This window comes from Tachypleus tridentatus, chromosome 8, assembly GCF_004210375.1.
Source record: "Tachypleus tridentatus isolate NWPU-2018 chromosome 8, ASM421037v1, whole genome shotgun sequence".
Classification (NCBI taxonomy): domain Eukaryota; kingdom Metazoa; phylum Arthropoda; class Merostomata; order Xiphosura; family Limulidae; genus Tachypleus; species Tachypleus tridentatus.
In genome coordinates, this window is record NC_134832.1 from 117,565,308 (window position 1) to 117,579,269 (window position 13,962).

The 13,962-nt window shown below is 32.5% G+C and overlaps 1 protein-coding gene across 6 annotated transcripts in view; it reads right to left on the reverse strand.

Annotated features, from left to right (window-relative positions):
• The window catches only part of LOC143223302 (uncharacterized), an 87,259-nt gene that overhangs the window by 30,444 nt on the left and 42,853 nt on the right, over nt 1–13,962 (reverse strand). For 4 of the 6 annotated variants that reach the window (XM_076451104.1, XM_076451103.1, XM_076451102.1 and 1 more), the window contains exons 9-14: nt 13,780–13,874; nt 9,091–9,144; nt 8,817–8,871; nt 8,315–8,432; nt 5,569–5,653; nt 5,179–5,381 (exon numbers count right to left, since the gene is read on the reverse strand). In XM_076451104.1, coding sequence (XP_076307219.1) covers nt 5,179–5,381; nt 5,569–5,653; nt 8,315–8,432; nt 8,817–8,871; nt 9,091–9,144; nt 13,780–13,874 — 610 coding nt within the window. Of the gene's footprint in view, nt 1–4,266; nt 5,382–5,568; nt 5,654–8,314; nt 8,433–8,816; nt 8,872–9,090; nt 9,145–13,779; nt 13,875–13,962 lie in introns of all 6 variants that reach the window. The other 2 variants (XR_013012803.1, XR_013012804.1) reach the window with 1 other exon arrangement.

Sequence of the window (13,962 nt, forward strand, 5' to 3'; positions counted from 1 at the left end):
CTATCTGTACTAGCCGTCCCTATTTTAGCAGTGAAAGACTAGAGGGAAGGCAGTTAGTAATCATCATCCACCATCAATTATTTGGCTACTATTATTACCAATGAATAATGAGATTGACTGTCACATTATAATGCCCCAATGGCTGAAAGAGCAAACATGTTTGGTGGGACAGGGATCTAAACCTTTGACCCTCAGGTTGCAAGTCAAATGCTCTAACCATCTGGGAATGCTAAACCTGTTGTTTTCATAAAATTTTGTTCATGCTTTGGCTTTTTCTCTATTTCTTCACTGTTATATCTATACTGTTATTTTTACACAATTACCAGCATCATATTACTTTTCACTTTGTACATTTGATCTAAAATCAGGTTAGTTAATTCTTTTGTGAAATAATTTTTACTTTTAGCCTAACCTTTTCACTTGCACATTTACAGACAAATTAATATTAAATAAACCTACTGACTACTAAAGATATCATTTAGACACACACATCAGTATCATTACAATAAATATTTTTAATCAAGATCTTGTCCTAAAGAAAAAGATATATTTCATACAAAATTCATTTTGAAGTTTTAAAACTATAAAAACTATTTGATATATAATTTAAAATTTCTTATATGAAAACTTAAAACTTGTTCTTAAATCCTAATGTTTTTCCCTTACAAATTTATTTTTTTTTGTTGTCTTCTGTTAAACAAATTAATATAAATGCAAGTCTTCACAAAGTTATAATTTTAAAATTCAACACTCTTTCTTGATGAAGAAATTCCAATTTACCTTTAGAGAAGAAAAGCCCACCTTTTGAAACTGTGCAGGTTATAGCTTTTATTCATTTCTTTATATAATTAAATACTAAAGATGTGTTAACCTTATGTTAATGACTGGGTTAAAATGTGCACATCACAACTTTTTATGGTTAGATACAACAATTAATTACACTTCATTTTCAATGCATGCCAGTAAGCATGGCATTAAAATATAGTTTATAATACAATGTTTACCATTATATAAGTTTTAATTTCTTAATTTTAGCAATAAATACTTAAATAAATTATTAATCTTCATATCTCTATTCTGTGGTGACTATGAGGCCGAAACTATCCACTTCAATTTTTTTTTCACTGTTAAATAATTTTTTGTGTCCAACTAATGACAATCATACACTAAAGAGACTGAGAAACCAGCCTATGAACTGAGAACATCCAGTATTCTTATTTTCAAACCCATGTGACACTCTCCTCCCATATCATTATCTCTTTCAACAAATGCTGATAATTCTGGTATTGCTATTTGAAATGTCTACACACTTGAACACATCAACTATTTACATTATAGCTTTTGATACAGCATGCATATCTTAACAAAATTTGGTGGATTTGTAATAAAGATTACAAGTATGTTGTACACAAAAAATTAGATTTTTAATGAAATATTTTTACTAAAGATTTGTTTGTAAAAATACAGTATGTTTATTACTAGTGATTTCATGTTACGATTAAAAGACTATTCTTCGTCCCAAAAATCTCAAATATTATTTGTGTGATCTATACAATCTCCTAAAAACACATTTCAAACATTTGTTTACAGTAAGACTTTATACTTTGTTATTTTCTATACTCTAATTATGTGGGGTTTGTAACTTGAACCAAACCCACAGCAATCATAAAAAAAAAACTTTTTTTTTTGTTAAAATGACTACACATTGTAACACAAAAGTATAAATGTTTAGTCTAAGTAGCTAACATCTTGTAATGCTACATATGAACATGTATATTTACTATTTTTTATTATATTGACCTTTCAGTTATGCCTACTTAACACTACATAACTTGCATTGATGCACTGCATGTGCAGTCAGGTCACCCATCTAGTAATATAAGATTGTCCATTAGTCTTCCCTGTCTTGACTGTGTTTCAGTGCACACTATTATTTTGTAACATACAATCACGTTTCAATTATTATCCATTATATATATGTAAATATATATATATATATTATTAAAATTATTTCTTTTAAACATAGAACAATAAATCAAGAAGTAAAACAAACAATTATCTCTTCTCACTATAACCTTTGTACTCAGTTGCTGCTGGACATAGGATGCTAAGCCTTTTCAAACTTTGCACATGGAGGATAACGAACAATAACCAAAAAATCATAAATAACTACACTAATACCATAGAATTCCATATAATTTATTAAGCTTAATAACTAAGATTTATTTAAATCATATAAAATATGAAATTTCAAGTAGACTAGAGACATAACCTCAATCAAATCTTGGATTGAAATAATATGGAAGCTTTTTCAAGAATTAAAATGGCAGAGAAAACCACTTTGGGAACATCCTAAGCTGTTGATTGGTTATTTACATGTTATATATTGAAATACGTGTATATAATGAAGCATTTCAAAAAATGAAAAGAGTTCGACAGGGCCACCATGTTTGATTCAGCACATAAACCATATCTCCACAAAATAAAAAGATATGAGGTTCTTATGTAATATTTTAGCTTGTCAGTATTAGTGATTTGAGTTCCTAATTTGTATGAAATTATAGTAGTATACTGACATCACAAACACCTAATTTTAAAGTGCTACATTCAACATACCATGCAACTCACTAAAATTTATATTTAGATGTGTTATTTTAATATTTACTTTTAAACTAAGAAATTAACTCATATATAATAAAGTTTGAATTATAATCTACAATTGGATTCCAAGCTTACTGACATGAATTTATAAAACAGTAGTTCAATAAAATTTTGAATGCAAACCAATAAACACGATAGCATGGCCTTTCACCCCCTAAGCCATTGCAAAAGGGTTAAACAAACATGTCTAAACCTATATTTATGTGTAAAACATCGTATGCTGAATGCAGCACTGGTTCAGATTAGATGTTTGTGATGTCAAAATACAATGTCTAATTTTGTATGAACTATGACCTCAAGATAGTGATATTGATGAGCTAAAATGTACAATAAAAAACCTTCTATCTTTTCTATTTACTATGCTATCACTATATTTAGTGAATCAGATGTGGTGGCTCCCCTGATCACCTCTTTCAGTTTTTCTGGAAATGGTCAGTCCCTTTATACACTTATTTCTATATATGACATGTGAATAACCAATCAGCAATTGTGAATGTCCACTTGTAATTTTCTCAGCCATTTTCAAACATAATGGCATCCTCTCTATCTGTTGAGACAAACAACAAATCTTTCTACTTGTAAGTTGAATCTTTGGCCTGTTCAAGATTTCATATATTTTTAAACAGAAATACAACTTAGTTATTAAACTTGCTAAATTATAATGTAATTCTGTGGTTTTGATGAAGTAATATATGATTTTTTGTTATTCATGTGTATATGTATATATAAAACCTGAAAAAGATATTTTGTTTCACATCCTCCAGTGCAAAATTTCTTAAGGCTCAGCAAGCTGTGACAAGCAGCAACCAAGTACAAAGGTCATAACAAGAAGAAATTATTGTTTGCTTTATTTCTTTATTTACTGTTCTTTATTAATAAAATCAAACAATCCACAATTAACAAATACCCAGACACATATCTACACATCTGTGATAATTATTTCCCCAGATAATCTTAATCTTATGCAAATATTTCCCATAACATATTTTATATTTATTAATTTCTCTTTTTTCTGATTAGCCATAAAGAATATGTCAATTAATGTGGATTGATATGGATAAGTAATCACCAAAAATTATAAAATTTAAATACCACATTAGATTTTAGAAAGTTGAGCTAAACACTAAAAGTTTATTTACCATTAAAACTTGTGCTCTTGAGAATGACAGCACCAGTGATCACAACTTTGTACCTGACCTAAAAACAAATCTTCCTTACTTTTAAAACTGTTATGTGGAAGTAAACTGAAAACAAAACTATATTGTACCTCTGTTTTTTCGTGGTGAAGTCTCTTTACATATATATACATTAAAGTAAGAGAAGAATACATCACTTGGAAGAGTATTTAGGGTGTCTTCATAAAGTTCAACCACCTATAAAATGTGATATTTTGTATGAATAGTACTTACTTGACATAACAGACACCAAAAATTTCTTACTTAATTGAAGAAAAATGAAGATGAGCTTTCACCCAAGATGGTTCAAGGTGAAGAACCCAATGAGCATTATTCCTTCAATCTGGTACTAGACATACACACACACTGATTATAAACTTGAGAAAGGCTTCAATGACTAATTGCAACACGCACAAAAACAGGAACCTACCCTCTGAGAATACACAGCACTTAGCCTAAGTCTAGTCCACTTCATGCTGACAATGTCGCTTCTTCTTCACATTTCTAATCACTAATCTTGTTAACACAGCTCACAGTTCTTTATGTAATCTTTCATCTCTACCTTTTCTTAAACACATAGCAGTCAGAAAAGATGATGGGTGTAAAATGTGGGCTTTAATTATTATTATTTCTTAAAATATATCACAAAAGTTTCAACTTGAGGCCAATATCTAAGAGTGACAGCAATAACCCACCCTCCCACAACATAGTTCATTTGATAGATAACTTTTCTGAGAGCAAGTCCACTAAAAGTTCCTTATTCCCTTACATCGTGAGCTTTCACATACAAGTCTGGTTTCATTTAAAAATATCAAGTTGATGCACAGCACTGAGTTGTTAACACTGGAAACACCCTGACAGAAAGAATGACAGAGTGCAACCACTACATATGCTAATTTTAGGGGTTGAAAAATGGGATGCATGTATACTACACACATCCAAAAGCTCATTATGAGATATGCTTTTATTTGGGGAAAGAGGGACTGTTTATTAAATAAATATTATATAAATTTTGAAAAAGAAGATTAAAAAACAGTCATCTGATGTTCTAATCTATTAAGAATTTAAAAATAAAATGAAAAATAAAGCAGCACTGCTGTGAAAGGTTTTTAGAACATTTTTCATCAGCAAAGCTGAGTAATGATTATCCCTTGTTATAATGGCTGAGTGGCTTTTTGTTTTATCTGGCCACTTGTTCTCTAAAGGCCTCTCTATGTGCAAAAGAGAGGAGAATAATATTAAAGATTTGTCACACCAATGGCACTTTGAATCTGTGTTAGATGTCCTGATCACAGCCCATGGTTCAGGATCCTTTGAACACAACACTGGTATTAAGTCTAACCTCATGGGATCATGTGGGCTTCTCCTTGACGAGGAAGAGTAATCCCTTCTCTCATAACGACGATCTCTGTGATAAGCATCTCTTGATGTTCGACTACTATGAGGCCTGGTGTGTTTCATTCTTCTTAGCGGACCAGAGAGATCAATGTGTTCATCAACTGGAAACAAACGACACAGTTCTTCGGCAACTCTGGGCTCTATCTCCTGGTAAATATAATGTACAACACTATATGTACCTAAATATAACATATACATACAACAGATAAATATTGTACTACATAAAATGATTATTGGATGATTTATATTTCAGTTTAATGCAAACATTTTTTTTTTCATGCATCATGTTGTATGTTGTGTCATTCTCTCAAATATCAAAATAAATCCAACTAACCTGTCCATCCCGTCCGATTTTCACTTGCTTTCCATCATTCCAAGGGTTATAAAGGTGTTGCGTCTTTGTGAATGGAAGCTCATGCCTGTGTTAAAACAACAAAATTTTAAATATCAAATCCAAACTTAATAAACTTTTGGAAAACCAAAAACTGAAAACGTAGTAAAATGCTCACACAATCATTCCAGCTAGCAAATACTCCTGGCCAATTTCAACTAATCCTCTTTCTTACTTTGTCTTGCACTAGTAGAAATATATATCTTATCACATCACTCACCCCTATCCAGACAACACAGCACCTTACAGGTGTCAAATTTTTTAGATTAAAAATTATAACTCTTTATTTCAACAGTAATTGATTCCAAAATATTTTAAGAATTGATATTTAGTCATTATGTAAAATTTATTTATTGTAATTTGTAAAAAAATCTGAAAACACATTGCGATTGTTATTTCTGTGCATTGCCCTAAGAATCTTACATAGTCTTGCAAACTTTATAAGACTGTTGAAAAATTTCTGCCCATCTTAAAGTATTGGTATATCTCTGTTAAAAGAAATAACAAAGCTATTATGTCTTGAAAATATAAATATTTATGTTGTTATATTTATTACTTTCTTCCTTTTAGTAGTCTTATTAATACAGTTCTTTGTTGCCACCAGGGGCATAGATTTTTTACACCCAATGGGGGGGATGATTTTTGCATCCACTTATGTGGACTGTTCAATTTGCAAATTGGTAATCTCTGATTACGTGAACCTGAAAGCTGTAAACATGCAGTCACAGAGTAATCTTGTTGCCACGATACTTGCTTGTATACTTAGGCCTACTGACTGATACTTACAAACTATCGCTTAGATCAAAAAGCTTAGAAGCGTGCCTATATTAAAGATGTACATTTCGGCTACTGAAAAAGCCTACATCTAGGCCTAATTATGTAATTCGATTGGTAAGAACACGAGAATCACAAGAACAAACACAATTTGTATGCCTGTGATGCAATAAAACAATTAAACAGACTAAACTGTAGGGGGGATGATTGTATGCACCATAACCCCCACCTAAAATGAAGGGGGGATGTATACCTTATGCAATGACCTGATATTTTTTTGTCTATGATAAGAAATGATAGGTTTATTACGTGCACACAGTGTACAAAAAAACTTAACTGTATATGAACTATATTTATTAGATGGAAATTTATAAAAAAATCCTTATTTATTGAAATATTACTGATAGGTTTATAGTATGCACACAATGCACACAAATAAAATAACTTATTGTATACAAAGTATATTTATTAGATGGATATTGATCTTTTTACCAACAATAAAATTAGAAAAAGTCATGATACATAGACTGGCAGAGATAAGAGTAAAGCTGCAATGAAATCTGAGGTCTTATGTTCCCGATAAATGTTTTTCAGAGTTTTCAGATTTATAACTTGTAGTAGAGACTGATTAAATTAACAAAACAAAGTTTTAAAAGAAATGTGTTGATGAATATCAACCAAGGTGAAACTGACTGGATATATAACATAAAACTTTCTTATAAACATTTAATTACAAATTCTGGTTTTTGTGTATAAACATTTTTAATGTTTATGCAGTGGTTACATTGTTGTGTCAATTACACAAGCCCATTGCAAAAGTGTTAAGTATTATCATGTGAGAAGGGAAAAAAAAATCAAACTATTATTGAAATCCCTCTGTTCTAGAGTGTTTAAACCATCTATCAGTGATTATTCCAAATATCAATATATACATTGAAGTCATTAATGAAATCGGAGTATACCAGCTAAATGACCTCCTAAATCGACTTATTTTTATATATCTAAAATTAAAATTATTTTATGAATACCAGCATGCTTGATGTGGTAAATTATCAACAGATAGCCAACCTTTACACTAAACAGTAAAAGTGATATTTTCTATTCAGCTCATTATCTTAATAATTAATGTTAAGCTTTTAATGAAAAAGCCTACAAATCAAAAAGAGACTGGGATGAGGTTATGAACCTGAGACTCTTGACTAACAAAGGTAATACTCTCTACCATGGAGCTACAAAAGAATATAAGCTGTCCTCATAGATGCTCACTTCCTATGCTTCTCACTGTGAATATGATCACTGTATGTTGTTATGGTCAGAAAATTAGTGGGTTGATTTAATATCACCCAAATAAGGTCTAACTAGACTTGCATATATATATTACATTTTCTGTATTCAATCTGACTGGATTTTACAATGTTTGACAATGACTGCTTTAGACTGACCTGAGAAGAACCAATAATTAAATAAAATACATATTAGTGCATTAAACACAATCAGATACCAATAAATACCAAGTATATGAGTGATAAATATTTTAGTAGTTATGTATAATTTCTACACATATTAGCTTATTGTGCAGCATGAGAAGAGCTTTTGAATAAGTTATAAGTAATTATTTTTATATACAACTATATTACCTTTGTAGGAATTGAAGGAAATCCCTAAATCATTTACCAAAATGATTTTATCTGATAAAATTTTGAGAGAAAACAAATTCTGTAACTAGCACACCACATAAAGAAACAGTATCATAATTTTAAACAAGACTAATCACATACATAAAGTTTATAAGATTGGGTTACTCTGCTGTCAAAAGACAAAAGTTACAAAAATATATAAAAATAATTTAACTAAAAGAATATAAAACGTGATAAAAATAAGATTATATACAAAACATCTGAGTAAAATATCTCACCTACATATCCAGTCTACCTGAAATACTCCCCCAAGAGCTCTGGCACTAAGCCCAGGAGGAAGAACCCACTGAATAGAAGGACCATCATGTCTTGAAGTACCAGCCAGTCGGGCAAACCCTGTTGATTAAAAGTATTAGTTAGCAGTTTTTTCTTTTATTAGTACGCAATCATCACCATAGTAGATTCTAAATTTTCAAGAATAGTTGTAAACCAAAAGGTATTTCACTAAAAATAAGTTCTACTTAAATGTGAATGCATGAGTACAGAAATTTACTTGTATGTCAAAACATGTCTTCATGAAATCAAGATAAGTCCATTACTCAAATACTTTACCAGCTTAATCCTAAAAACATAATAGCATTAAAAAACAAAAAAAACTATATAGTACTTGTACTATAAAGCTTTAATTTCCCTTTCAATTGTGAATTTGTTAAACAAAGAACCAACAACCCTAAGGAACACAACAGAGAAGTTAATGAATTCAAAAGAAAAAATTCTTACCTTGAAATTTTCCACTTCCTTTCACAGAAAAGATTAACAAAACATTTTTTGATTCCTAGAATACAATGAAAATATTTTTTTTCTAAAGTGAGCTTTCCAATAACATTTAGATACTAGACTTTTAACAAAACCAAATGCCTACAAATAACCTTCCACATTGAACTGCTACCCTCTATTTTGCTTTTTTAATGCACAAGAAAGCTGTTAATATACAAGGAAATAATTTAAGGACCATATGTTCAAAATTACTAAAGCACTTATGAAGCATTCAAACCTTGAAGGCTTGGTTCAGTTTAGATTCATTCTGTGGGGGAGTAGACCAAACACCCTGAAATAAACATTAAATTCATTTTTTATCTGTAGCACACACAAATATTGTTCAATAATTCTAACAATGTTATTCAAACAAGCACTGACATTTACACTACTTCCTTCATAAGCAAATATTGACAAAGAATTATGTTGATTATATTAATGTTCTGTTTAATTAATTTCAGTTACATTATCCTACCTTCAACTGATCTGAGAATTCAAAGAACTGGTAATACTACTTGTGATGATGGATAACTATTTGCTTAAATACCAAAACTGTATGTTCATATTATCTTTATTTCAAGTAGTTAATTAAAAATTTACTCTTGATCAACTCTCTTGCTATACAGGCTAAATCACTTGGATCAAACATTGCAATCACCATGTAATATGAATGTACACATACTATATATTTTAATGTAGTAGGTTTATCTTCATGAAAGTTATTATTTTCCTAAATGGAAATGTATTCCTGATAGGTACTTCCCTCACTCAGCTTTTCTAGTTTTGTGCTGCCCTTTATCTGCAAAAGTTTTTTTGAATGCATGCACAAGTTTTCAACTCTCCCTCTGTTGGAATCCAAAGTTTCAACACATCTCTCATGTAAATCACTATGCGTCATCTCTCCATTAACAGAAGAACATTACTATCATATGATGCATATATGTGCCATCATCATACTATTGCTTCGAAGTCTGGCAAAAGATGCAAGCACCAGAAGATAGCAGTGAGGAAGGGTGGGAAGTGTGAGTGGAGGGAAGTGTCTATTAAAAATACATTTTCATTTAGGAAAATTATAACTTCCAATATGATATTCTTCCTCTGCTCACAAGATCAGTTTGAATCACACATTGAATTGGAGGAGGGACCAGTGAGAAAGAAGCACAGGAATATTCTCTGTAAGCATTCAAAGGACACCTTTGAATTGAGAGAAATAGCTCAAACGATCTAAGGAGGGGCACTGCACCATATCTTAAGCTAATTATCTCTTCATCAAGAAAAGTGATAAAGTCAGGAGAATCAGACATGGTGGAACAACAAGAGAGAACACCTGTGTGGGAAAATATAAGGTGGGTAAGAAAAGATGTGTTTCAAGGTGTAGAGTGGCTAGGGTGTAATGGCCTGCACCCAGAAATTCAACAACATCCAAAATCTCACTCACTGTGTGCATCAACATCCTTGTGAGGGTAGGATAAGGACTTATACCATCTTCAACTCAAGCCCTAGAATCCAGAAAAGAAAAACCTATTAGAAAACTCCAGGAACACAAAAGGTGGCCTAATGCCAGGGACCCGAGAATGTATCAACTGAAATCCAAAGGAAGTTCATTGAATGTTCTCAGCCCTCACAACCCTGAACATGCTCAAAATGATCTGGATAGTCATCAACCTCATAATACAGGAAAATCCAGGACAAAAGTAGAAACATGCCACAAAGACTTTCTGCAACCCACGATACAGAAGAGGAATTGAAAGGAGAAGAAGGACAACCCAAAATCTGTGTAAGGACTTATGTGAACAGTTCACTCAATTTCCAAAACCTCATTCACTGGGTACCAACTGCATTTGGGCATCTCAACTCTGGTAAAAAAAAAAAAAAAATCACTTGTCTGGAAGATTGTAACTTCCTTCATTCTGGCAGAACAGAAACCATCCTCCTCTAAACTGAATGGTTATAGTCATCTTTGTGGAACTCATCCAGCAGGTTGCTTTCATGGTCAACCACCCCAGTGGCTTTGAACTGATAAGAGGTAAGGACTCCCATACTCCACTGGAAGAAAGGGAAAAAAAGTGCTATAAGCAAAGGGGTTGCAACACCTGAGACAGTGCAATGGGTGATAACAAAACTCTACTCTTTGTAAGCAGAGCATACTGATTTATTCAGTTGAGGCATGACAGGAATAGGCAGCAATTTCCTCCTACTTTACCCATGCTGTCAGTTGATAATGAGGTCCAGGACAGGCATATTATGACATAAGTATCATAAGTATTTATGTACAAGTAATCTTATGAAACACCCCATCTCAAGGATAAGCATACAAAATTATGTAAAGATGAGAATACCTGGTCATGCATCAACTGCCACAGAATGGGATTCAAATTGTAGCTGAAACAGGAGCTTCTGAAAGAAAAGAAAGCCTCAGTAAAGACTTAATTTGTGTCACAGACATGCTGAAGTTGGGAGAATAGTTACAGGTGGTAAGCAATACCCCAAGGAAGTAGAAACTGTAATGTAGTGTAGGTAATGGGAGATAAATGTTCTTTACATGCCCTAGAATTTCCTCCAACAACGAAAGAGGATGAGACACGCAAGAGAGAAGGTGAGGTATTGTATTGGAGGTCAGGAAATATGATTTAGATCATGTTAGGAAGGAGACAAGGAAAAATAAACCAGCTGCATTAAACATCAAACTCAAATGGTTAGGCTAACCAGGAAAACATCACAAGAAGAGAAAGGTTGCAAAGGGAGAAAGAGGTTGGAATGAAGACCCTGGCAAGAAGCTGAGCAAGTAATATAACAATGGAGGGCACAGACAGGACAAAGGAGTCCATCTGGATCAGGAGAGCAGAAATGAGAAACTTATTATAGGCAGAGCCACTGAAGCTGTTGGAAGGAAAGCAAAACCCAGATATAGGATAAAGAACATTTATAGCCATGGTAATTTTGACCTACAATGACTGCCTCAGATAAGCAGTAGCATGATTAGGGAACCCTTGGAGTAAAGAAGGAAAACCACGTATTGCTGCAAGAAATGGCAAACAGTGGTACTGCAGGAAACTGACAGACAGGGCCAGAAAGGATAAGACTAGGATATGGGACACAGAAACACACCCAGAGGACAGTAGGTCTCTTGCTACGAAAGGCATAGCCCTATTGAAAATAAGCCACTCATGACAAGAAAGATATAATAATCATGCCAAACTTGAAATGTCAAAAACTGGGACCATAAAAATGATTTGTATATAGAGAACAGGTGATGAATCTAAGAGAATATAGCATCATGGCCCATCATGACCTAAAGAGAAGTGAATTATCTGTGTAGGGCCATAGATAAAGAAAACAAAGGTGGTTTACAGTGGCAGTGATGAGGGGAAATGTCTGTGTCACAGGATTCTCAAGAAAAACCTCAAATAGGAAGATGATGGCCAATACTGGAAATTGGGGTATATGTAGGATGAAGAGAAAATTTTTGAAACAAATCTTCCCCAGATAGGTGAATTGAATCCTCAACTGGTGGTGTTGAATATGGGAGCCCACCCAAGAAGGACAAGCATATCAATACTACCAATAAACTGGATGATAAAAGCAGAGTATACCTGACTAAAAAGTAATGGAGACACAAAGAAACAATACCAAGAAATAAAACAACATAGCTCTGAGAAAACCAATAAGGGCAGAACAGAATCCTCAAAAAGGTGTGAGAAGGCACAGAGAATTCCTTGGGGTAGCAGATTAAATTAGTAGAATAAGAGCAGGAACAGGCAAAAACATGCATTACAAACAGTGCTTCATCTCTCTCTGCAAAGACTGCAAAATTCCAAGATGGGTCACCCTGCCTATGGCTGAAAGTGCAGGATCAGACAAATAACATGCACCTGAAGTGGTAACAGCAACTTTGGAATTCACGTGAGATATAGAACCAGCAAAACATATATGGCAGACACAGATAAGTCAAATACTCTCAAAGGAAACTGAAATAAAATTAAAGAAAGTTAAACCTTTTCTAGGGTAATAATTGTTCTAAAGAAAGATGTCACCACTCAAGCACTACCAGACAAGAAGCAACAGTTTCTTGGTGGTACATAGAAGGAATCACATGTATCATGTGATAGTAGTGTTCTATTGGTGAAGAGGTGATGCACAGTAGTTTACATGACAGATGTGTTGGAACTTTAAATTCCAACAGAGGGAAGGTTGAAGGTTTGTGGCATGCACTCAAAAAAGTTCACCAATACAGGGCAGCACAAAATGAGAAAATCTAATCTTGTGAGAAGATGGAGAGCACTCTATCAGAAATTGGCAAGCTTTCAGTAACATTACAGGTATTATGTACACAAGATATCAGATTTTTTAATTAAGTTTTTCCTCAAAATTTATATGTGAATTTATGGAATTAGAGTTCACTTTGTCTGTGTGAAAGATGATTTACATGTTAACCCCTTAATTGCAGCATTTTTTTGTTGAAAATGACAGCATAAGGCCATTTTGACAGATATTTATATACCGACAGAAATTTCACTTGTACTAATAAGCCCACAATATAAGCTATGGTGAATATACAGCTGAAGTTAATGTACAAGTTAATTGTGAAATACATTACACAGAAATTTTTTTCATTATCTAACTTAAAATGTTTTGAATTTTTATATTTCAGTAAAGTTTATAACAATCAAGTTTGGTTGTTTAAAATATCATTAATAACAAAAAAATTAGTGTAATTAGATTTTGAGTGTTTATTTGATTAACTCAGTTTCACTTGGATCTAAAATCACCAATGAGTATTTAATACTGAACAACCATTTAAGAATCCAATCACACCCTACTAAATATTATAGCAATTAAAACAGCAATTTGTAGAATTATGTACACAAACTGTAAAGCGCTTATACTAAATAATTTCAGATGGAAAACTAGTAAATACATTCCTTACCTTGGCTTTAGACAACACAACATTTTCAATATTATTACTTTTAATCAGGAAGAATCTCGCATCACGGAAGAAGTACTTCACCAAATGACTATAATCTAAGGTACAAGAAGTAAGAGAAGGAACAACAGAGTTTGAACACTGTAACCAAATGAAAACTAAAGTGCTATATTTAGAGAATGCAAA